The sequence below is a fragment of the Pezoporus occidentalis genome, unplaced genomic scaffold, assembly GCF_034315485.1.
Source record: "Pezoporus occidentalis ecotype Australia unplaced genomic scaffold, CSIRO_AGI_Poc_V1 ctg94, whole genome shotgun sequence".
Lineage (NCBI taxonomy): Eukaryota > Metazoa > Chordata > Aves > Psittaciformes > Psittacidae > Pezoporus > Pezoporus occidentalis.
The window spans coordinates 896,028-919,850 of record NW_026916304.1 but is presented as its reverse complement, the minus strand read 5'-3'; the positions used below and the strand labels follow the sequence as shown (position 1 = coordinate 919,850).

At 41.4% G+C, this 23,823-nt stretch overlaps 1 protein-coding gene across 2 annotated transcripts in view; it reads left to right on the top strand.

Moving 5' to 3' along the window:
- Positions 1-23,823, top strand: part of DPYD (dihydropyrimidine dehydrogenase) — a 357,309-nt gene that overhangs the window by 92,381 nt on the left and 241,105 nt on the right. For both annotated transcript variants that reach the window (XM_062606149.1, XM_062606148.1), the window contains exons 4-5: positions 10,488-10,575; positions 20,930-21,091. In XM_062606149.1, the coding sequence (XP_062462133.1) occupies positions 10,488-10,575; positions 20,930-21,091 (250 nt within the window). The remainder of the gene's footprint in view (positions 1-10,487; positions 10,576-20,929; positions 21,092-23,823) is intronic.

Here is a 23,823-nt window from a genome sequence, read left to right as displayed (position 1 = left end):
ATGAACTGGAGGAAATATTCTACCTGATACATCCTTTACTTATAAGATGCAGGTTTCTTTGTTGCTTTTTAAGTTTAGTATTTGTAAGAATGAACTATGAAAACTGGATAGCTATTCAGTTTATGGAATGGATTCCTAGGAATATGGAATACATTCCTAGGATAAAGGTGGCCCTCAGGTTATCACAGACTTCAGTAGTTACATCATGGACTAGATGATCTCCAAAGGTTCCTTCCAACCCCTAATGATTCTGTGGTCATCTGCTTTTCTCTAAGCATTCATGTACTTGGCCAGTGGTGTGGGTATAAAGGTAAAGCTGAAAATTAAACTCAGGATAAGTAGATTTTTCTACCCAGAATGTATCCTGCACTTTTGTATGTTGGTAAGTTCAGCCTTATTTCCTCTTACATGAATTTTAAATAACTGAGGTTGAAGACCCAGATTCCCATATACCTTTTCTTTCATTCTTTCGTTTCAGTCTTAAAGTTTGTTATGTACTAAGGAGGTTCCCAGCATCATTTTCCAGAGAGCAATGGTAACTTCTTAGCCAAGCACTTGGTGGGAGCAGTGAGGCCATGGAATAGGTATATAGGATGTGTGGGCTGATTGCAGGACCTAAACTTAAATCCGGATTTTAATATGAGTTCAAGCACCACATTTGTTGACTCTTCAGTTACAGCACATCTGGTAACATTCGTTGGTTTATATGGCACTGTGTAAACTCTGTAGTTTTATACAGAGCTCTTACAGGATTGTTTTTACCTTCTTAATCCCACCTGCAAGCTGAAACAGCCGAGCTTTCATTGAAGGTGTTGTTTAAAAAAAGGTTAGAAAGAGATATGCAAAAGTAAGAGACTTATTGTTTTATCTAGCTCAACCCCGCACCCCAAGGCCACCTTTGGGTCAGCTTTTAAAGCCAGCGGTCGAATCAATGTATTGAATTGTTAAAGCTAATTGAAACCAATATCTAGCTTGTTATTCATGGGAATAGCAGAAAATGTTGCAAGTTAAATACAACCTTTTTAGAGAGATACAGTGGTAGTGTGGGACAGGATATTGAGAAAGAGGCCAACCAAAATGCATTAGGGAGGTGTCACAGTTTAACAGATGAGAAACTGAAGAGGTGAGAAGACCAGAAGTCTCCCAAGCACATCAGGTGCTGTTCCCCATGCTGGTTTTCTGTGACAGACAGCACCCAAACTGGCAACTGCTACTTGAGAATAACTTCAAATACTTCCTGATGGAAACCAGGCTGGTCTTGCTGGGGCTTGTAGCTGCTGTCTTTTTAGTATCTAGAGCTGAAGTCTGACTTCCTCTCTGACTGCGTTACCTGATGGAAACCTAGTGACGCCACTTGTGTCAAAAATGAAAATTGAAGCAGCATGGTCCTGGTTGGAGCAGAAAGAGAAGGTTGTTCTTTTTAATAGCCCCTTCCAAAATCTAGAATGCTAATAAACTGGAAAGAAACCTTTGTCGCTTGAAAATGAATGCGAGAAATGGAAAAGAATAACATTCAAATGAAGAATCAGAGGTTCATTTTGTGTCTTAAGTCATAGAGGCTGAGGTGGAATAATTGCTGCAGTAAAAGCTTGTAGATGGGTTTGATAATAGAGAGCTGAGTGGTAACTGAGTCTGTACATACTTATGAGGAGCTGTATGATTGGCATATCCCATTTAAGATCTACCATGAAGGAGGAAGAACAAATAGGTTTTGACACTCACTGGACTTTGTGCCTTTCTACCATCTGAGAGCATTATGTTTCTGCACCTCAGCAATAATGTTTTGTGAGTCAGTATCATAATAACTTTGGCTTTGAAGTCAGAATGTTGTAGAGCAGTGTGGAACAAATGGATTGTAAAAACAATGTGTGGATTTAAGGATGCTGTAAAGGAATTGTCCTGGTAAAACTCCAAAGAAGAGGTGTTCAGCGTGGGAGTGAAGGAGCTAGTGAAAGGTATTCCAGTTTAGTGCTGGTGATGTTAAAATACATTTTAGTAAGAGTATTAGAGTATTGCTTGGGATGAGCTGCATATAACATAGCTCCCAATCAAAATGTGAACCATTTGTTTGATTTGCTTGCTCACAGATTGAGTCTGTGAGAAAGCAGAAGATGGTTGAAATGATTTGCATTATATGTAAAACCAATGTTTTGATCTCTGGTATGTCAAAAGGATGCTCCAGCTTTTCTCATTTGGCATGTCCTGATATACATGCTTTGTGCTATGATGTTCTGTAAGCCACACTGCTTTGTCTATTTTTAATCAGCTGTAATTTATGGAGCAGCTTTATTCTGTAACATTATAAATTGGAGAGATAGGATTAAAATAATGCTATACAAGCTATATAAGATGAAGTGGGTGAAAGGCAGTAGTCTTTGGGGCTATATTGCAATATGGTAAGTGGAAAACTTCTGTATCACAGTAAAAGGACAGGAGGAATTTAAGAGCAGACAGGATATATTTTCCATGAAGTGACTAGGAGCAGACTCCTACACCACTTTTGCAAATACCTCCTGGCAGGCATTGGATCGCATTATTTATGTTATCAGTGTTATCCATTAAAATGGAGTTACGGTGAAGGATGATAAAAAGTTATAGGACAGAGAAGTGGAACAGCTTTGGATGAATGGTGAAAGAAGACTGCAGAAAACATAAAACAGCCAAGCAGATGCAAAGGGGAGAGGAGAGTTCCTGCACTCAAGGGGGATTCAGAAGTAGATGAGGAAAGAATTATGGTTGTGGAGAGAAGAAAAGAGAAAGATGAGTCATTGATGAATGGAATGATTTGGAGTCTATGTCCATATGATTCAGTACCTCTTAAGTGTCCAAAAATAACCTTGTATGTAAGTGCCATTATTCTGCACTAGGGTAGGAGGTTTTTGTGTCTGAAGACTAACTTTCAACTCAGAGTATTTCTTCCTTTCAGTAAAAAGCACCTCTCTTACACCTCCTGTAGCTGCTAGCAGCAATGTCATAGCTGTCTCTAATGCTGTAGAGTGTCTCTATTTAAGACTTGCCTCCTCTGGTCATCATAACTTACTGATGGAGAAGTTGTCCCATTTTCTGTGGGTCTGCAGAAGGCTCACAGGACTCCCAGGTGATTAAAGAGGCAACAGTGATGATGTGGGAGTCTTTCCTTCTTTCTTCAGATAGGAGCTACTATTGCCAATGGAAGTGATACTGAATGTTTTGTTCCTTATGGTTCTTGTGCATTGCTAACAGGCTGGGGATTTCTCCTTCTAGTATTACATAGCCAGGACCATGGTACCTGCTGGTTTGTATTGTCTGTGTTCACTGCCTTTTATACAGTTTCCAGTGCCCTTTGTGTCAGACATGTTTCTTAGGGATTAGATTTCTTATGGTCCATTTCTTATTTCTTATGGTCAGATGATTTTATCTCCATTGTCACATTACACGTACACCACAGAGCCCTCAGCCTTGCATGTAAGAGTCCCTTTGTCTGCTTCCTGACTTTGAATGAAAACAAATACTCCTCTTAAGTATCATTTGTCTTTGGCACTCATCACACTGCTGCCAGCTGTAGGTTCTCACCAATTGCTTGCCATTGGTGAGGATCTTTATTGTGACATCTGTTGAAATGAATGTATGCATGTCCAGATCTCTGGTTCGGGTTGTCCTTGACCATGTTGAAGTACAGCAAGATGAAATAGGGAAGACAAAGCTGAAGATCAGCCATATGCGGTTAAAAGATTGAACCTCAAGGGAAAGTCTTATGGGATGCTCTTCACTTCTGTCATCAAAAACAGTGGGCATTCAACTTGAGAACTGATTTGTTTGGAAATACAGGTTTACTTCTTCCTTACGTGTGCCCTCTTCTACTGTTTACCCTCCCCTACTCAGGGTTTAGAGAGTGTTGCTAGACACTTGGAACCAGCAGTAGCCTTGACATGGGAACTGGGTCTGCTGTGCAAACTGTCCTCTAGTTCGTTGAGTTGAATCAGCTCTCCCATTCTCCTAAAATTAAGTGACCAAAGCATCAGGAAGTGGATACAGAGCATCATTGTGAAGCCTTAGTAAAACTGCTGCATGGGTATTCTCTGTCTAGGGGATAAAGTTTTAGGAACTTCTACAAATAGTAGAGCTGGAAGCCTTTTTCAAAATGAATCTTTATGTCCTGCAGAAAGCCACATAAATGCATTAGGATTTCATCTGCTTCCAAACCTCTGCCAACACTAAGCATGATAAAGGTTATTTGGACCTGTTTTGTGATGGATGAGAATTTGATAGGTTATCAGCAGCAATCTGTTGTCAAATATTCCTCCAGATGATCTTTTTCACACCTGGCCTTCCAGCACACATTTGATTGCACTTCAGGTAATATTATTGCCAGGTAGACAATCCTTCACTGCAGGTTTAGGTAATGATAGAACTAAATGTCCCCTCTTTGTTTAAAAGCAAAAACATGGGAAGAGGTGTTCTAGACCTAGAAATTAGACTGTCTGGTGGTCAGATGTTTTAACTTTAGGATGAAACACGGTAATACTTTAACAGTGAAACAATGAAAACTATTACTTGAAGATTAGTCCTTAGCTTATAGCTTCCCTTACTCCTGTGTACATGAGAGAACTGGTTTCTGGTATCATTTTTTCCTAAGGGAAAGATTTTGGTGGTGAAATTTGCTACTTTTTTTATCCTTTCTTTTCCTCATTTGCTTACTGTTCCTTTTTATGCACAGATATACCTCATGGCTTCTTGCATCTTTTATCCCAGCGGGTACTGTGTGTTCCAGAAATTTGCAACTTTTATTTGGCTATTCCATTTTTCCTTTTTTCATTCCATTAGGAAACAAAAATCACCACTTCTGAAGTGCCTTTTCCTTTTGTCATCTTGGATGTTCGTCGTCTGCTGCTTTCTGTGTTGCGGAGTGGGTTTTGGTGGTAGTTGGTGGTTTTTTTTTTTGTGTCGGGGTTGGGTTTTATTAGTACCCAAGCTAGTGGAGGTCGATTGTGAATGGGTTTGTGTTTGTGAATGGCTTTAGGTGTTTATTTTGCCCTGACAAAATGGGTAGGTATAACCCAGATAGCTGATAACGTTGGGCTACTGCATAAGCATCATTTGCTCGCATTATTGTGTGCCTGAGAGAGATTTACAAGCAGGATCACCTGAATAAATAACTTGAGTTTTGCAACATTGAAACAGAAGAAGTTAAAGATTTGAAGTTCACTGGGGATACATATGTATAATTTAACACTGTTGGGTAAAAGATGTAAATTTTGAGCTTGGATGTGTGGGAAACATGATTTTCTGTCATTACATAGTCACAGGCATGTCTCTAAAGTGATGCCAAATTATAATATTTGCATAAATATTTATATAAATATGCTATAGTTGCATAGCATTGGTAGGGGCTTTATAGCTAACTTAATTTACCATTTCACTATGAGACTGGGTTGAAGTAACAGCTAAGTGCTTCCAGAATGGAAAACAGCATTCCTTTGAGTTCCTTGAGTTTGGGGTTTAGCAGTGCAGATTCTGGTGTTGCCTTTTACATGGAAATCAATATGCATGTGAAGTGAATATTGTGAATCGCATCTTTTAACATACAACATCCAGGCTCCATGTTTCTGAAGTAGATGCTGTTCCATGAACAAATAGGGGAAAAAATGTTGGAAGGATTCTCTCCTATATTTTTACTAAGACATGCTGCACTATATATGCTAAGATTAGCATAGGTCTGGCTTTGTCTGATTCTTTGTGTATTTTTGCAGCCCAGAATAATAAGACCACTTAAAACCATGGATGTTTAATTTCTGTGGGTGGGTTTTGTGGTTTTATTTTTGGGGGGGTGGGGTGTTTATTTTGCCTTTTGCTGTAGCAAATCATGATCATGGAGCTTTTCATTGCAATTTGGTGAAGGAGAGAAATGGAATCTCAGTTTCTACCTTGTTGTTCACGTTACCTTGAGCTAAAAGCAAAGTAGTGGAAGAACCTTGTAGAATAACAGAGTGGAAATTCACAGGGTGGGAATACACTTCCAGAAAAAGGAAAGGAGTGTAATATTTAACTGTTTCTTCATATGGGATATGTGGGTTTTCTTCACATGGGGACATACATGTGGAATTGAAGCTTGTGGTAATTGTTGGTGCATTCTCATCAGCATGATATTTTGCTGTGATTTTTGAAAGGATCAATCCCTTGCAGCAATTTACGTAATAACTTTGTGGTGGGTGATTCTCCTATTTTTATTTATGCTTTTTTTCTTGTGCCTAGTTCACTAAAATGCCATACCTTTGCTCCTCGGTACAGTAAATGTACTCTGTAATATCTATTATGGTACAGTCAAAGGATAATTTATTGTCAGATAGGAAAGTAGGTCAACACTAATGTCACTTGATGATCAACCCCCCAAGTTTAATAAAACACCTCACCAGCATGCATTCCGCACAGTGCTTGATGTTTTATTAGGACTACAGTACCTTACAGTACCTAGCTAGAGCGGGAGTGTAATTACTGAGCTGTCAGGGTGATAAGTGGGATTAATGGCAGGCTGGTGCACTTTAGTCTGCAGAGTGCTCAGAGAAGCAGAAGATGGTATTATTATAAGAGAAAGTCTGGCCTGGCATATTCATGGCACCCTTCCCTCTTCCCCAAAACTCACGTTCCAGTTTGTGTTACCACCACCACCACCACCCCCCCCAGTAGCTGACATTTCCAACAGCTGTTACTTGTGGAAACAGCTCAAAAATCCAAAGAAAAATAATGTGCTGAAGATGCTTGTTAGCCACAATGGGGAATGTGTACACTGCTTGTCATAGAATGTACAGTCAGACTGGTTTGAGTTGGAAAGGACCTTCAGCTCATCCATCTCCAACCCCTGCCATGGGCAGGGACACCTCACACTAGAGCAGGTTGCTCCAAGCCCCTGTGTCCAACCTGGCCTTAAACACTGCCAGGGATGGGGCAACCACAGCTTCTCTGGGCACCCTGTGCCAGCGCCTCAGCACCCTCACAGGGAAGAGCTTCTGCCTTAGATCTCACCTGAACTTCCCCTGTTTCAGTGTGAACCCATCACCCCTTATCCTGTAGCTACAGTCCCTGATGAAGAGTCCCTCTCCAGCATCCTTGTATCCCCCTTCAGACACTGGAAACTGCTCTGGGGTCTCCACGCAGCCTTATGCTGCTGGGTGCCATTCTAGTCATTTTTGACATGACATTATTCTCTATATAATCGACATAAATGCTTTTGATGTGAAATGCCATTCTTTTGGTCTTGGACGCAGGACTGTTGTATTTTAAAGGGAACTATGTTCAGGAGAGTGAAGATCAAAAAGTTGGAATGGGATCGTTGCCTTTTTTAAACCATGCCTGTTCTTTCCTTACTGCCTGCTAGGCAAAATGATCATCCAAGCCCTCATACTTTTTTATTTTGTCTAGTGTACCTCCTTCTTCTCCAGTTTCTAGTACTAAAACTTTGCTGCCTTTCAGTCTGCTTAGAATGCTGAGACCTCTTGACTCACTGCTCTGGCCACATCAACCCTCTGAGGTCCCCACTGGCCTGGTTTTGCTTGTTAAGGCATTCAGAGCATGGGTCTGTCAGTGGATAGTGCTGGGCAGCGTATATTTAAGGTATATTGAAGTCACAGCTAAACTTACTGTGCTCTTCCAGTAACGAGTGGTGTCCCTCAGGGATTGGTGTTGGGACCGGTCTTGTTCAACGTCTTTGTCGTTGACATGGGCAGTGGGATTGAGTGCACCCTCTGCATGTTTGCCGATGACACCAAGCTGTGTGGTTCGGTCGATACGCTGGAGGGAAGGAATGCCATCCAGAGGGACCTTGACACGCTTGTGAGGTGGGCTGATGCCAACCTCATGAAGTTTAACCATGACAAGTGCAAGGTCCTACACCTGGGTCGGAGCAATTCCAGGCACAGCTACAGGTTGGGCAGGGAAGAGATTCAGAGCAGCCCTGTGGAGAAGGACTTGGGTGTGCTGGTCGATGAGAAAATGAACATGAGCCGGCTTCAGTGTGCGCTTGCAGCCCAGAAAGCCAACCGTATCCTGGGCTGCATCAGAACGAGCGTGACCAGCAGGTCGAACGAGGTGATCCTGCCCCTCTACTCTGCTCTTGTGAGACCTCACCTGGAGTATTGTGTGCAGTTCTGGTGTCCTCAACATAAAAAGGACATGGAACTGTTGGAACAAGTCCAGAGGAGGCCACAAGGATGATCAGGGACTGGAGCACCTCCCGTGTGAAGACAGGCTGAGAAAGTTGGGGCTGTTCAGCCTGGAGAAGAGAAGGCTGCATGGAGACCTGATAGCAGCTTTCCAGTATCTGAAGGGGGGCTGTAGGGATGCTGGGGATGGACTCTTCATTAGGAACTGTAGTGACAGGACAAGCGGTAATGGGTTCAAACTTAAACAGGGGAAGTTTAGATTGGATATAAGAAGGAAATTCTTTCCTGTTAGGGTGTTGAGGCACTGGAATGGGTTGCCCAGGGAGGTTGTGAATGCTCCATCCCTGGCAGTGTTCAAGGGCAGGCTGGACAGAGCCTTGGGTAACATGATTTAGTGTGAGGTGTCCCTGCCCATGGCAGGGGGTTGGAACTTAACGATCTTAAGGTCCTTTCCAACCCTAACTATTCTATGATTCTATGATTCTTATGCCAGAGCCCTCTGACATCTGGCTACTAGAACTAGTAACCTGCTCTGGTGTTGGACCTGGACTTGGCTTTATCAGATTTCTTAGCTTTTGCAGCCTCTGGGACCTTTTTTGCTTTAAACATATCCCCTGAGATCTTTCCCCTGTCACTACTAGTTCAGTGAGAGAATCCAAACAGCCTCTCCCAAGTGCCTTCACATTTTGCTGGTTCCATGGTGCTTCAGTACCCAGCCAGATGATAATGAATAGGAAGGTGAAAGACTAATCTTTTACTTAACTGGCTTGGTCTTCTCCTTTATTTCACTCTTAACTGAAAAAACCCAACCAAAATATCCCCAAAGCAAACCAAAAGCAGTGTCTGTGACTGACAATGAGGCCAGTTTTTCACTGAGGGTATTTGAAGCATTTCATTCCTTTTAATATGCTTGTCATTTTCTTGTGCATGTAGTCCACAGGTCTCTTGCAGATGTTCTATGGTTGAAAGTACCCAGTTCCAGTAACAAGTACCACTCCTAAAGGTGGACTAGTGGAACTTCAGTAGTTGTGCTCAGATAATACATAAAACCCAGGTTTTCTTTCCTTTTCCATAGATTGTAAAACCCACAATGAATTTACATGAATTCTGTCTGATAAAGAAATGATCTTGAAAGAGCATCTGGGGTAACTGAATGAGTTCTGAGATAATGGTAGTGTGGCATGTGACCTGTGATAGATACTGATGTGATTGAATGCTCCATCCCTGGCAGTGTTCAAGGCCAGGTTGGACAGAGCTTTGGGTGATGTGGTCTAGTGTGAGGTATCCCTGTCCATGGCAGGGGGTTGGAACTGGACGATCTTAAGGTCCCTTCCAACCCAAACCTGTCTGGGATTCTATATGTAAAACTGAAAGTGTGCACAAGTACCTTTCTGTTTAGTAGAAAACCATTTTACTTTTTAGGCTGACTTTTACCTTTGTTTTTTAATTCATTGTTGCATTTCTTTACTGCAGATTGCATAGAATACCCTGAGAGCTTAATTCTTAGATGGGACTTGTGCAAGCAACCAGAGCAGTACTATGTATGCTGCTGTTAGTGCCATGGATTAGTGGTGGCCTTGATGATCTTAAAGGTCTTTCACAGTTGGTTGATTCTGTGATTCTGTCCTCATGGATGACTAAGCAGGAACAGCTAATAATTCCTTGCTACTTACTGTGTTTTAATGTACAGTTCGGTTTTGTCATTAGGGATGACAAGAAGAGGATTTTGGGGATTTCCATTGGGAATCTTCAATAGTCTTATTGACCCTAATGTCAGTAGCATCATTTTCAGAGGTCACAAACATATCACAAGAAACTGGTAGAGAAGTGACTTGAAAATTCATCAGCGTTCTAAGTCTTTGGCACATACAGGACAAAGTAATTCTGCTGTGGAAATACTGTTGCTTTTGTACGTCTGATTATCCAACCTCCAGAATGTAATCCACAGTGACACTTCCAGAACTACATCAATCCATACAGGTTCCCAGCACGGATGTTTTTCAAATAGAGGAATGATATGGTCAAAAGTTGAGCAATCTTGGATGCCAGGGGGAAAGTGATTTCTATGTAATTAGGCATTGTTTCCTAATACTGGGACATCGGTAGTCCATATGTCTATAACTGCATCCCACTGCCTGCCTTTGTAAAATGGAGTCAACAGAACGTAACCAGTCAGTGTTGAATGCAAGTCAGTAATGATCATGTTTTAATTTTGAGGTTTTAAATAGAAATTTAATGAAGATGCTCTCTATTATTCCTTTGTGGCTTATCTTCTACCATGCTAACTCAAAAACCTTATTGGCAGCGTTTGTGTTCCACATCTCCTTGACATGTTTTCCTTTATTCCTGTAGATGCTTGAAGTGTGCAGATGCCCCCTGTCAGAAGAGTTGCCCAACTAATCTGGACATCAAGTCATTCATCACAAGTATTGCGAACAAGGTAACATCAGGCTTGGAACATGGAAGCAGGTAGCAGCAGTCCTGTTACTGAGATTGCATTTCAAGGTTTCTCTTTACGAAGTCTTAAAACAAACAGTTTTTACAACAGATGCTTTAAAGTTGAACAGTTTTTAATTGGTTTTAGTTCTGGTTTAATTGGTTTGGCCTGGACAGATAATGGATAGAGCAGATGAGGTCACTTTCCAATGATGTTTTGGGGTTTGATGCTTTTCAAACGCAATGATATTCCAAACCCCTGAGCATTGCAATGTAATTATTGAACCTTGCTGCTACCTGAGGAATTACAGTTGAAAAGCTTTTTGGTTTTGTTTTTTTTTTTTATGAAGTGATGATAGTTTGAATTTGCTTTGGGCAGCAGTTTGGCATGAAGGTGGTTGTCTCAAGGAATGTTTTCCTGCAGTTTATAGTAAGAAGGCTCTGATGAGTGCAAATGTAGTCCCTCAGACTATTAATACAATACAACAGGAATAAACAGAACCCCTCAAACCCCTCTTTGGAGGTCCTGTACCTTTTCCTTTCTTAATAGGCTGTTATACTGTAATCATCACGGAATCTTCAAAACATGAAGACATTATTTGGATTTGTGATTTACAGTTGACTTTTTACAGTTAGAACTAGAAACAAGGATGACATCAAAGCTGATGTGACAAGATTAATTAGGCTGCCTTGGGTAGCCTAAAGATGAGTAGGTATTGACTGCCTCATACCTTTTAAAATGTGCTTCCCATCATTAGGTGCCATGTGATTTATTTGTCTGGAGAAGTCCAATTAGACTCGTAATCTACTGGGGGTACTATAGAGGTTTTTCTGGCTGCATTTTATGCTCTAACGTGTCTCATTTAGATGCAGCTGAAAGGGCCAATGCAGGTAAAGCACGAGTGAAGTGGGCAACAGCAGCACTGCCGTGTGCAAGTTAACAGCCACATTGCTTTTACTACACAGTGTGTTGTAGTATGAGAAGACAAGACACTGGTAAATTCTGCACCTTAACAAGAAACATTAGGATAAGAGGAGATATTAAGGTACATGTATCAATTAGAACATTAACTGTGTGTTGATATGGTTTGCAGTAATTGGTATTATGCAGCATTTGTTTGCCTGAATGTATGTATCTGTTTGCAACCATACTATACTCTGTGTTGTGTTGCTGCTTATTACCTCTTCAGGGTTCATGAAGCAGGCAAACAGAAGAGAGAAGGGACAAGGCAGTAACGAAACTGCCTGTCTCCATCTCATTATTGTGCTGTAGCTTGTTTAGGAAACCTAAAGCAAATTTTATGCAAGTATTTTAGCAGGATGGTATTTTCTTAGTAAGAAATGAGTTATGTGTTTCTTGGAGTAGGATAGGGTGATTTGTTGTTGTAACAAAACTGTTTATTGTAACAAAAACTGTTAATAAGGAAGCAGAGAAGATGGGCTTAAGAGTGCCACAGAGGATGTCAGAAGAACTAGGTCTTAATAAGCCCAGATTTAAGCTGTCAGATGGTCAGTGACCAGCCTTACAGAATTTGGGTTGTTTGATGATATTAAATTATCTTGGAAGTTACAGATGTCAGGGTTTTGCCCTGAGCAGGTAACCTGATCACTTGCTGCTTTATCAGGAAATCCTGCTTTAAAAAAGCATCAGCAGTGTACTGCTATTCCCTCGAGAGGCTGAATAGTCTTTATGGAAAAAATGGAGTATCTTGGATTACTGAAACGTGTCTCCAGCCTTTCTTTTTGGACCCTATCCCTGTCTATCCATAGCTACTGTATCCACTCTGAAACTAGTTTGTATGAAAGGTATACAGCAGTTTTGGTAACTGCTTTTACCTCCTGTTGATGCCTGATAATTGCTTAGACAGCAGGAAGCATCCACACGCAGGAAGCTTTAATAAGTCAGGTACTTGATTTCTGCTAGCCAGGATGTTAGGATGGGAAATTGCATCCTTCTGTGAATTCCAGTTCCAAGTGTGAGTTTACATCGGCTTGCTCATTGCTTTCTCTCCTTATCCTGTTGGAAGAAATCCATTATAACCTGGTTGTGGAAGGATTCCTCTGCAAGAGCTATAGTGCTGACTTAAACAACCAAACAGAAAACCAACACAACCCCCCCAAAACCCCAAATCCAAAACCTAAAAGTGAGGAAACCACACAACCAAACACATTGAGATGCGCTATCCCTGGAGACATTCAAGGCCAGGCTGGATGTGGTTCTGGGCAGCGTGATCTGGTTGAAGGTGTTCCTGCTCATTGCAGGGGTTGGACTGGATGAACTTTGAAGGTCCATCCAACCCAAACCATTTTGTGATCCTGTGCTTATCAAAGAGCTGAAGTCATGGGCTGAGAATCAAGTCCTGTGAATCTGTGGCCTCCATGTCCGTGGCTGTGCCTTCTGCAATTCATGTACCAAGCAGCTTCTTAGGGAAATAAATCTCCATCCTTCCTCAAAAATAACTGTCAATTCTTCTGGCTTCCCTTAGGAATAGGATTTCTTTTTCCAGGTATCGGTGTGTGCTACTGTTTTTACACTGCTACACTTTGAAACTCCTGTTTTGTGCCAGGCAAGCCATAGATAGAAGGTGATAGCTGAGAGAAGAAACCTGAAGTCATGACCATGGCTGCTCCTGCAGTGTCCTCTCCCCTCTTGCGCTGTCACTGTGGTGCCTGGGCTTCCTGCACCGTACACTTTTAGAGCAGATAGAAAACAAGACAAGCACACTAAAACGCCTAATTTGATAAGTTTTGAATGGAACCAATAAGGAATTTTTCACTTTTTAATGCATTTCCGCCTAAACTTTTATTGACAGAATCAGTCAATAGGTATCAATCAGGTATCATGCAGCAGTCTGCTTGCTGAATAGTTTTGTGTTAATGTCATAAAAGTATTTACTTCACACGATCAAGGATATTTTGCATGTTGAAAATGCATTTCAAATGGATAAGTACAGTTTCGTCTGGTTTCACCGTGTAAATAAACTTTCATTTTTAATCCAAAATCTCATTGATATATCCGGCAGCTTCGAGACAAAAGGAATAGGTGAAGTATAGAACATTCAGGTATTTGAGGTCAGTAAATTGGGGTATACTTTCTACACTTATTGAAGTCCCTGTCCTGCTTCTGAAGCTGTCTTCATCACTCAAGAAACTCCCTTCACCAGGTTACCTTTCTACTTGTTTAGGAGGGATACAGTTCAATGTATCCCTGGTCCTCATCCCTGTGTAAGCAGTGAGCAGGATTGCGTGCAGGTATTCATTTAAACACGATTCATTATTAATACAGAGTATTTAGACAGCAGCTACTGCAAATGAATTACTTTGTCAGGTATTTAAGAGCTCCATTGTTCGTAGTTTGTTTTGTTGGCAAACTGCTCCAGCAATCTTAAAAGGTCAGGGATTCTTGTTCTCTTAAGCCTGAGGCTTTTTAGATATTTACAGGCCATGTACAATGTAGCTGTTGTGGCTGTTCTGTCAGTTAGACCTGAGCTCAGGAGTAGAAGACAGGGGAGGAGGGGTTGTTTCTGGGTTGAGAGGGTAATTGAATTGCCAGACTCAATGCGCCTCGAGCCTCTTTGAGAAGAAGGATGTCACTTATGCTGTATTGTGCTTGCTGCTGTGACACAGTGGAGTTTAGGCCACAGCTTCCATCCTCTTTTCTCCATACAAACTGGATTACAACTCCACTTTATAAAGGTACAATCTATTCTATTGTGGCTTTCCAATCAGTGTTTCTTCTTGCAGTTGTGTCTCTCAGAGGCCAGACTTCAAATTCACCATGCGCGCATCACTTCTTTTGTTTCTAAACATCACCATGGCACCAAAGAAGTATTCTGACTTCCAGCTGCCCTCTCTTTAAATACAGCCTCCTCCTTGCAGAGTGTGTGTTCTTTGTTTTACAGTGCACAAGTGCCACCTTAGTTATTGCTTTCTTTAAAAAGGAAAACCCACTAAGAATAGCAAGCATTCAGCTGCTGCAGAGGCAAGTTTTGTTCTAGCCCTGAGTGAGCACCAGGAGTGAGTTTAGGATTTTATGTCCTCTTTTTCCCTGTATTGATATGTCAAAGCAAAAAGGACTTGGTAAATGGACTTCCAGCACCCGTCACCCTTTAGACCGGCACAAGCAAATCCTGCAGCAGCAGACAATCCTTGAGCTTTCCAGAAGCAACTCCTATCCTGAACACTTGCAGCTTGTGCAGCTTGTCCAGCTTACCTCTTGTGAGTAGAAGTGTGTGCCAGAGGATGCCGCCCATCAGCAAGCAGCAGCTCTGCCTTTCTGTCGTTCAGTGGGACTTGGAGTTTGTGATCAGACACCTTTATGTTTGAGTAGTTGCATTGAAAAACAACTTGTTGGTGCAGTTCAGACCTGGGGATATGAAGTTATATGACATGGCACAGGCATAAAGAGCGAGTGACTCAGCCTTGATAGTCTGAGTCAATAATGAAGAATTAGGGGTGCAGAGGTAGCTTTTGTGGTATCAGTACTCAGAAATCACACTTTGTTGCTGGAATTCTCTGTTCTCACATTTTTATCTCAAGTCTTGCAGGATTACGACGATTCCTGACAGCTTCCTCCTTGTTCTGAAAGACCATCTTCTCCCAAATCCCTTAATGATAAAGACAAACTGGTCTGAACTGACACAGCAACCGTTTTCTAGCAGATTTTATAGGTACATGTAAGCCTTCTGGTGACCAGCATTAAAAAACCCCAAAACAACAACCAGCCCCTCCCAAGATAACCCCAAATCCCCAGACCAGCAAAGCCATGCTGCCCTCTGGGTAAAAGGTTGTCCCTGGGCTATGCAGAATGCTGGGAGGGAAATGGAAAGAGAAATGAATGCCAGGGAAAGTTATGAATCGCAAGTAGATTTTCAGATTTCAGGCTTAAGTTTCAATAAACCCAAAGGAAATGTGTGGGGTTTTCAGGAAAGAAGTTGATTTCTTCAAGGGAGGAAGATAAAGATGGATACCAAAGGCTAGGGGTCAACCCGATGTTTAGGAGATTGAGGGAGTAAAGGTAAAAGTGTTTGTGGTAATATACTGGAAATGAGAAAGAAAGAAAAGAGTGTGGAAAAGGAAGGCAGGAGACAAAAAGCTGCGGGATCATTAAGGGAAAATAAAGTGAAGGAGAAGGGAAAAAGGTGGAGAGGATTCTGACAGGTGAGAGGAGCAGAATGATGGCTTTTCTGTGCCAGGAGAACTCTGAGTAAATTAACAAAGGACATCTATGCCATTGCAAAGGCTGTAGAAACTCATGAGTCACAGTTCATATGTAAAACGCTGTAAGTGGGATCCTGTTAATGCAGTGAAGGATTGTGGAAGTCAGAAAGCTGCTCTATGATTGGGAATAATTGTATCTACATATGCATCACAATCAATCTTTAAGTACTCCTCTGAGGCCCCGGCTTTGGGAAAGGGCTGTTTTATTCCGCTTTCTCTGTTCATCTTTGTATATTCCAGGTCACTAAATACAAAAGCCCCACATTTTCAAGGAAAAAGTAGTAATGGTGTTAAATTGATGCACTCGAAACAGTGACTTTTCTTGAGATGTCTGTTTGTACTTAGTGTAATGGAATGGCTGACAGCTGGTTTCAGTTGCCTTCGTGTAATTATGTAGAATAGACTTTTGCGATGACACTATGTCAATTAAGGAATCTCTCACATTCTAGACTACAAAGGACAAAATGACAGTACAAGATATTCCTTCCGTTCTTCCTCATAGAAAGATAGTGACACTGTGTGAAATTACAGCCCCGTTCCGATGACACGAGTCAAAGGATGTGCAAGATTTCGGGATTGATTAAAACTCATCAGCATTATAATACAGAATATGTATGATTGGGAGAAGTTGCCGTTCTGTTGTGTTCCTTCTTCTTTGGGAGGTATTGGGGGGGGTGGTGACAGACTTGGGGGCGTTTCTTGTACTATTTGAACTGGTGTGTGTCAGTGTGAAAAATGCTTCTTATATAACAATGTACTTTAAATAGTGGCTCTTTGCTATGTGGAAGTATTTCGATCCAATCTATCTTGAGGAGTCTTAAAGCCATCGCAGAACATGAGCGCGGATAGGAGATGGTGATATTTCCCTGTGGTTTTTTGCTGCATCTCCCTTTTCTTAAACTAAACCTGGATGAAAAGGGAATTACAGCTTTTTTTCTTCTTTCCTCTGAAAGTCTTCACTCTGTCCCCAAAATCCTGATGGGAGTCAGTGTGTTCATTCTTATTACACAAAGCATCATAATGCATATTCTTCATTGTTTTGGGAGAAAAACGGCAATATCAGAACACCCTGATGCATAATGAATTTATGTAAACAGCTCTTGAATTGAATTGAACAAAAAGATGCTATGAGCATTTCCCGATAGTGAACGCAATTGCTTCTGGTCTCTCAGTATTGATCCTGTGTGTTTTAATAGGGTTTTTTCCAACTAAAAACCAGTCTCATTTGCATGCAAATTATATAATGCTTCCAAATGATACATGTGGAGATCCTCTTCTGCCTGGTTTCCACTGAACATTGATATCTGTTTAAGGCTTGTTTTTGTTCCCTGTGTTAGCAGTGTAGTATTTATTGACATTTTGATGTAGGAAACCACGGAACATCCTATCCAGTTAAATTCATTTATTTCTATGGAAGTGCACAGGAGAAAGGATTCTATGAACAAAGGCAGAGGCAGACATTAACCTCATTAAAAGATTCGGAAACATTCTAGTTTTTAGACTTGCCTCCTCTGTGACATCTGTAAGAAACCAGCTCATTGAGTCATCTTATTAGTTCAGCATCTAAAAACATGACTCCAAAGTGTTAAGGCAGTTTGCATCATGCTATGCCCTGAAGTAACTTGGTCATTTTAAAGGAGCCAGTCTCCCTTTAATTCTGATCCCTTCTCATGGACATTGTGCTGTGTGCAGTTCTGGTTGTCTCCATGCTGGACATGGAGCTGTTGGAGCAAGTGCAAAGGAGGCCACAAGGATGATCAGGGGCTGGAGCACCTCCCATATGGAGACAGGCTGAGAACACTGGGGCTGTTCAGCCTGGAGAAGAGAAGCTGCGTGGAGACCTCAGAGTAGCTTTCAGTGTCTGAAGGGGGCTTCAAGGATGCTGGGGAGGGACTCCTCATCAGGGACTGTAGTGACAGGACAAGGGGTAACGGGTTCAAAGTGAAACGGGTCAGTTCAGGTTAGATCTAAGGCAGAAGCTCTTCCCTGTGAGGGTGCTGAGGCGCTGGCACAGGGTGCCCAGAGAAGCTGTGGCTGCCCCATCCCTGGCAGTGTTCAAGGCCAGGTTGGACACAGGGTCTTGGAGCAAGCTGGTCTGGTGGAAGGTATCTCTGCCCGTGGCAGTGGGTTGGAACTGGATGAGCTGAAGGTCCCTTCCAACCAAAACCAGTCTGGGATTCTATGATTCTAAGTTCACCAGTAGTAAAATTGACACAGGGAGACTTTTTTTTGGCAGACAGGAAAAACAAATCATCACTGAAGCTGAGCTTCCTTTGCATCTTTAGAGGTGTCCACTTTAGCACAGTTGGAGCACACTAGTGAAGCAGTGCAAAAGACTTGCCCTGCTGCTCCCAAACATGAGTGGAACACTTTGGGCTTCAGGTGGGACTGTCTTTTATTTTATCATTAAAACTTATTTGAAGTGTTAAGACTAGATGATACATACTCTTTGATACAGTTTACCTAATGTCTTAATATTTATCACAGTAAGATGTACTGTATATGTACAGCTTGTGGTGCTCTCACTGGAAGAGGACTGGAATGATTCCTCTTTTTCTTTTGCACTGCCACTATTTGTGGTCAAATCATGACCATAACATCTCAAAACTTCCCAAATCTGGACCCCACCTGCATGTACTCCATCCTATTTCCCCCCAGTTAAGAGTTCATTGAGTCCTGTTAGGACTTCAGTCCCAGTCTCTTCCTTACAGAACTCTGGCACGATGTTCTGAGGCAGGTTTTCTTCAATAAGCCATGATTTCAGTCCTGTACTCACACTGCCCCTTGCCCCATCTCTCTGAAGTCACTCTGAAGCTACTCTGTCTTTCCATAGCATAGCTGTGCTCAGAGTTTGGGTTGAGTTAAATGCATCAGCTGTGTTGATGCTGCCTGTAGTGGCACAGCTCAAGTGTGAGAACATACTTTACAGAGATGGAATAGTATTAAGCTTAAGAAGGAATATTTAACAGCTTTATATATTGATTTTAATTACAAAACCTAAAAATGTAGAAAATCCTTAATGAAGTTACTTAACTGGAAATGCACGTTGCTGTAGGTGTTTCCATTGAACTGGAGTTGAGGATAAAGGGAAAACCTAACTCTCATATGTAGTGAAATATCATCCTGAATGGGAATTCTTTGGGAACCATTTTGCCTTTGAGTTAGGGAGAAATTCCCCCTACTAGTTTGTAATTATTCCTTTGCAGTGGAAAAAAGGAATGGTCAGGTGGAATCGCCTGGGGAGCAGACATCTAGTGCCACTTAAGATGCTGCAGGGTCTCTGGGCTGGTCTCCGAGTGCTGCTTCAGAAAGTTGCAGTTCTCCTGCATTGACTGTCACCTCTGCTGTCTGCATGGCTGTGTGTCAGGGACGTCTACCGTATAGCTGGACTTCTATGTTTTGCTGCTCAACTGAGCTTACAATGGCTTTACTGGCTGTTTTTAGCAGCTTTGACAAGCTGTGGTATATCGAAACAGCATCATTCATCCGGAAGGGCAAAAATATTTGCCAATACATACAATTTCTGTTTAAGTAATCCTCCTTTATATTGGATTAAATTAGATTTGGGAATGATAAAGTGCCTTAGCAGACACCACAGGCAAAATAGTTGAAAGTTCGCCCGCAAGAGTTGTGTAAAGGGTTTGCCTATGGATTTTGACAGTGCCTAGGAAAATCCCATGCAGGTACACCCAGGTGATGGACAGGGGCTCATGCTGTGGAGTTGACCAGTATCTGTAAGCAAAAGGTCCACTTACATCTACAGATACATCTCTTAAACGCTGGCATTCTGTTGGGAATCTCTAGGCTGTGTCTGTAGCATCGGGTTTAACTTCAGTGAGTTTCATGCTCTGTCTTCTAGTACATCTTTAGTGAATTGAACGTTCCAAAGCAAAGCCTTGTTACTCATTGTTGGTTGTATAGTCAGATCTTCATGCTGCTCTTTTGATTCATAACTGGATTCTTGCTTTTCTGTGGCACCTCAGCTATGTGCTGTGTACTGGGTTGTCTCCTGGCCCTTAAAGGAAACTCTGGCATTAACCAGCTTCATGGGCTTCCCTTGGTGGGGCTTAAAATGAAGATCTAGAGTCTACGTGGAGTAAAATTCTGTATTGACTCTACAACAGCAAGGATAGGATGTAAACGGTTTGCTTCAATTCCACCATGATGTCATGAATGTCAATGTAATGTATATTCAGAGCAGCTATCAGTAGTTGCACCACTCTAAATGAGACTTCAGTTCACTTCTCTGATGCTCCCTCTTAAGAGAATTATCCAGTCTAAACCCAAAAGCCAGCCAGGGGTTGTTTTCTCACGGCATCGGATGCTGGGAACTTGCTGATGCCCATTTCTTAGGTTTTTATTGTGGAAAGGAATCTTCCCAGCTGTCATATATCAGGAAATTGTTCCTTTGCTGAAGATGTGCACTGAATATTGAACATGGCTGAAGTTATGAATTGTACGTAACTTCTTCAGTCAGTTCCCTGGTTTACTGTTTAGGGAAACAGGAAAATCAGGGTTTGCCCTGATCAGTATGTACTTGAGGAAGAGAGTTCAGTGGTGTAGTACCGACAGGTTGGTACATAAGAAGCTTTCTCCTCTTTCCATCATGGATCTGAACAATTGGCACTACTGATCTGGTGTGAAGGACAGGACTATCTGCAGAGGTGGTGTGCACAGATGTGTGAAATAAGCTTTTCATTCTCTGTGTCATAAAGAACTGATGCTCTAAGTGGCACTTGTTGGTCAGATCTCCAGCAAGGGTTACAATTGAGCTACTGCCCAATTGACCTAGAAATAGAGAAAGTATTTACAAGTATATAATGCAGGCACAGGAGGTTTCAAACCTAGACCTGTTAAGGCACTAAAAGTCCTACAGCCATCTTAGATGGAAGAGGCTTTAAACTGATTTTGCAAGCTAAAAAGGTTTATCTTTGCAGAATCAACAGTTTTGCTTTCTTTTTAGCTTCTTTGACGTAATGCAGATTAATGTTGGCACATTTAAATAATGTCAGTGTCATTTATTATACTCTTATTTTTTTATTATTCTATTAACCAGGACCAGTATTTCGTGTTTTCTCTTGAATTGTTGCTTCCTTGGTATGCGACACTCCCTCACTCTCTCCTTTTCCCCCCTTCAGAACTACTATGGAGCTGCCAAAATGATCCTTTCTGACAATCCCCTTGGCCTGACGTGTGGAATGGTGTGTCCAACATCAGATCTCTGTGTTGGTGGCTGCAATTTGTATGCCACTGAGGAGGGGCCGATTAATATTGGTGGATTGCAGCAGTTTGCTACTGAGGTAGGTTGGACTTCCAAATGTCTTAAATTCTACGTATGTACCAGTGAGTATTGTCTAAGTGGTTGCCTGTGTTAATGGTTTGTGTAAGAAAAAGTTGGTATTGATAAAATAATGGCCTAGGTTGTTAGAATAGTTATCTTTTTCCTTACAGCACATTCTGAAGCTTAGAAGTGCTTTCATAATGCAACACTTTATAGGAACATAAGGAACGTTATTTGTGAACAAGAAACGTTGGTAGTTGAGACAATTTGTTTTCTACTGAAAGGTTTATCTAAGGCAGCTGAAATTGTGGATGTTACTGAAGTAGGCTGCATAGGGAAGAAGATCAAGTGCACCTGCATCTGCAACTGCATGTTAAGTAGATGTTGAACTGTTGTGGGTGTAGTGTAATTCTATAGCAGAACTGGTATGCATTTGTATTGGTGTTGTGGCTAAGAAGTTTCAGATGATTTAGGCTTTTAACTGTCCTGTTTTGTCAAAACTAAGTAAATAAGTTGTTTCAGGTTGACCTGGAATACATGTCTGTGTGCATTAATTTGGATAGATAAGAGATACCCACACTTATGTATGCATAAATTGATTAGTTCATGCAGGTATGTGTATATTTTTGCTACTGAAGCAAAGCTTGTTACTTGCCACTTGATGTTAGGAAGTCTTATGGAGAGTTTCTGGTGAGGCACATGTGCATTATTTGTGACTATATAGTTTCAGTCACACTCTAGAACTGCCTGACAGGAGGTTGTAGTGAGGTGGGGTTGGTCTCTTCTCCCAGGTAGCAAGAGGAAACAGCCTCAGGCTGCACCAGGGCAGGTTTAGATGGAGCTGAGGAACAATTCCTTCCCCAAAGGGTGCTCAGGCTTTGGAACAGGCTGCCCAGGGCAGGGCTGGAGTCACCGTCCCTGCAAGTGTTCACACACCGTGGAGACGAGGCCTCAGTGCCATGGGTTAGTGGTGGCCTTGGCAGTGCTGGGAATGGGTGGAATTGATGAGCTTAAAGGGCTTTTCCAACCTGGTTGAGTGCTTGATTCTAATTTCCATCTGAAGAAAGGCAGAGGATGCGACTCATACGTTCAGTCCTTTGCAGGCAGGGAGAATTTGTACTAAACTCAGCTGATCTCATCTCTGAAGTGTCTTTGTGTAAAGTGAGGAAGTTATGGCTATATGAAAGAAGGTATATGCGTGTGTTAAGACTGTAAATTTCTATACAGTCCTTAACTAATAACCATGTCCCTCTTCTGTATCTTGGGCCATTTGGCTGATCACATTTACAAACATACAGTGAAATTCCAGTCACCTTTACAAGGCCTGAGGAAAAAAAACAACAACTTTATAGAGACAGCCCAAAGTAGAAACGCAAATCAATGTGAAGTAGTATTTTACCTGTGCTGTCATCCAGAGACCTCACACCCCCTTCTCAATGGCTGTGGGTCAGGATTCAATGAGCAACCAGTGCTATGTGCTGCAGTTCTTCTCCTTAAACCTATTTGTATCCCTCCTTTCTTCTCTCCAGGAGACTTGCAAAGCTTCTGGAACACCTGCTAAACATTTCTGCTAGCTGTTGCTCAACCTTCTCTCCCATCTGTCATTTGAGTAGCTATCCACTTCAGTTTTCTAGAGGTTTGAATGTAGATGTGTGTAAGAATCAGTTTGGACCAAAGCTGTCACAGGATGAGACTCGAAACGGTGAATTGCATTTCTTCTATGTGTATATTGAGTATATGTGTGTATATATATGTATAAAATATATGTATATGCATATATTCTATGTGTATATTCAGATTTTATCACTCGAGGCAATTTTATTACTTTGTTGTCTAATGAACTTTATTCCTTATATGGAAAAATAGACCATTTTTTTGCAAAGCAGAAGACTTTTTTCTATAAGAAATTCAAATAACCAGGACAAACCCAACACCCCCCCCCCACCAAAAAAGAAAAAAAAAGAAACATTAAGCAGTTGTCAAATAGATGATAAATACAATGGTGAAATATTACTCTTTAGGAACCAAATGCGAGTAATATCTGTTAAAACTTGATTTGTGTCTCCTTTTAGCCCTAACACTATGATTAATAGAGAGGAATTATGGCTTGCTAGATAATGCTAAATATCTGCTATTTTTCTTCAAAAATCTTTAGAAATCTATTAAAAAAGCTCAGTGCTAGCACAATGATTGATAGAAAAACTGCAGAGAGGATGAATGGCTCCAAATGGCTTTACTCCTTGTGTTTCAAGTTTGTTTAAAGTGATAGTAGTTCTAACAAAGTAAGGTTGTTGCGCTATTTAGCACTGTAACAAAAATAGCATGTCGGGAAATTTTATCATCTGGAGTATTTTGTGATATCCTAAAATGATAAAATTTGGTTTGAATAACCTTTAGATTTACTGCTTTTTAACAAAGCCTTTGTATGTACTGTGGTACTCATCAGAAGTAATACTAGGCAGTCGGTTTTGTACTCAGTGTTGTTGGTTTAGGTTTCCTTCAGTTAAAATTGGGAAAGTATGTATAGTGGGGAAAAAAAAACAATGGTATGAATGCTTCCAAGTAAAAATCATGACAAAAATACAAACCACTGAAGAAAATCCCACGGTTCTGTTGCTCATAGAAAAATTGGCCCAGATACTGCAAGCAAAGTGTGTTCACATCTTTACTTATCTGAGTAACTTAGCAAATGGTGTAATGCAGGCATGCAACATGTGCTACTCTTAATGAGAGCTACATGGTAATTCTCAA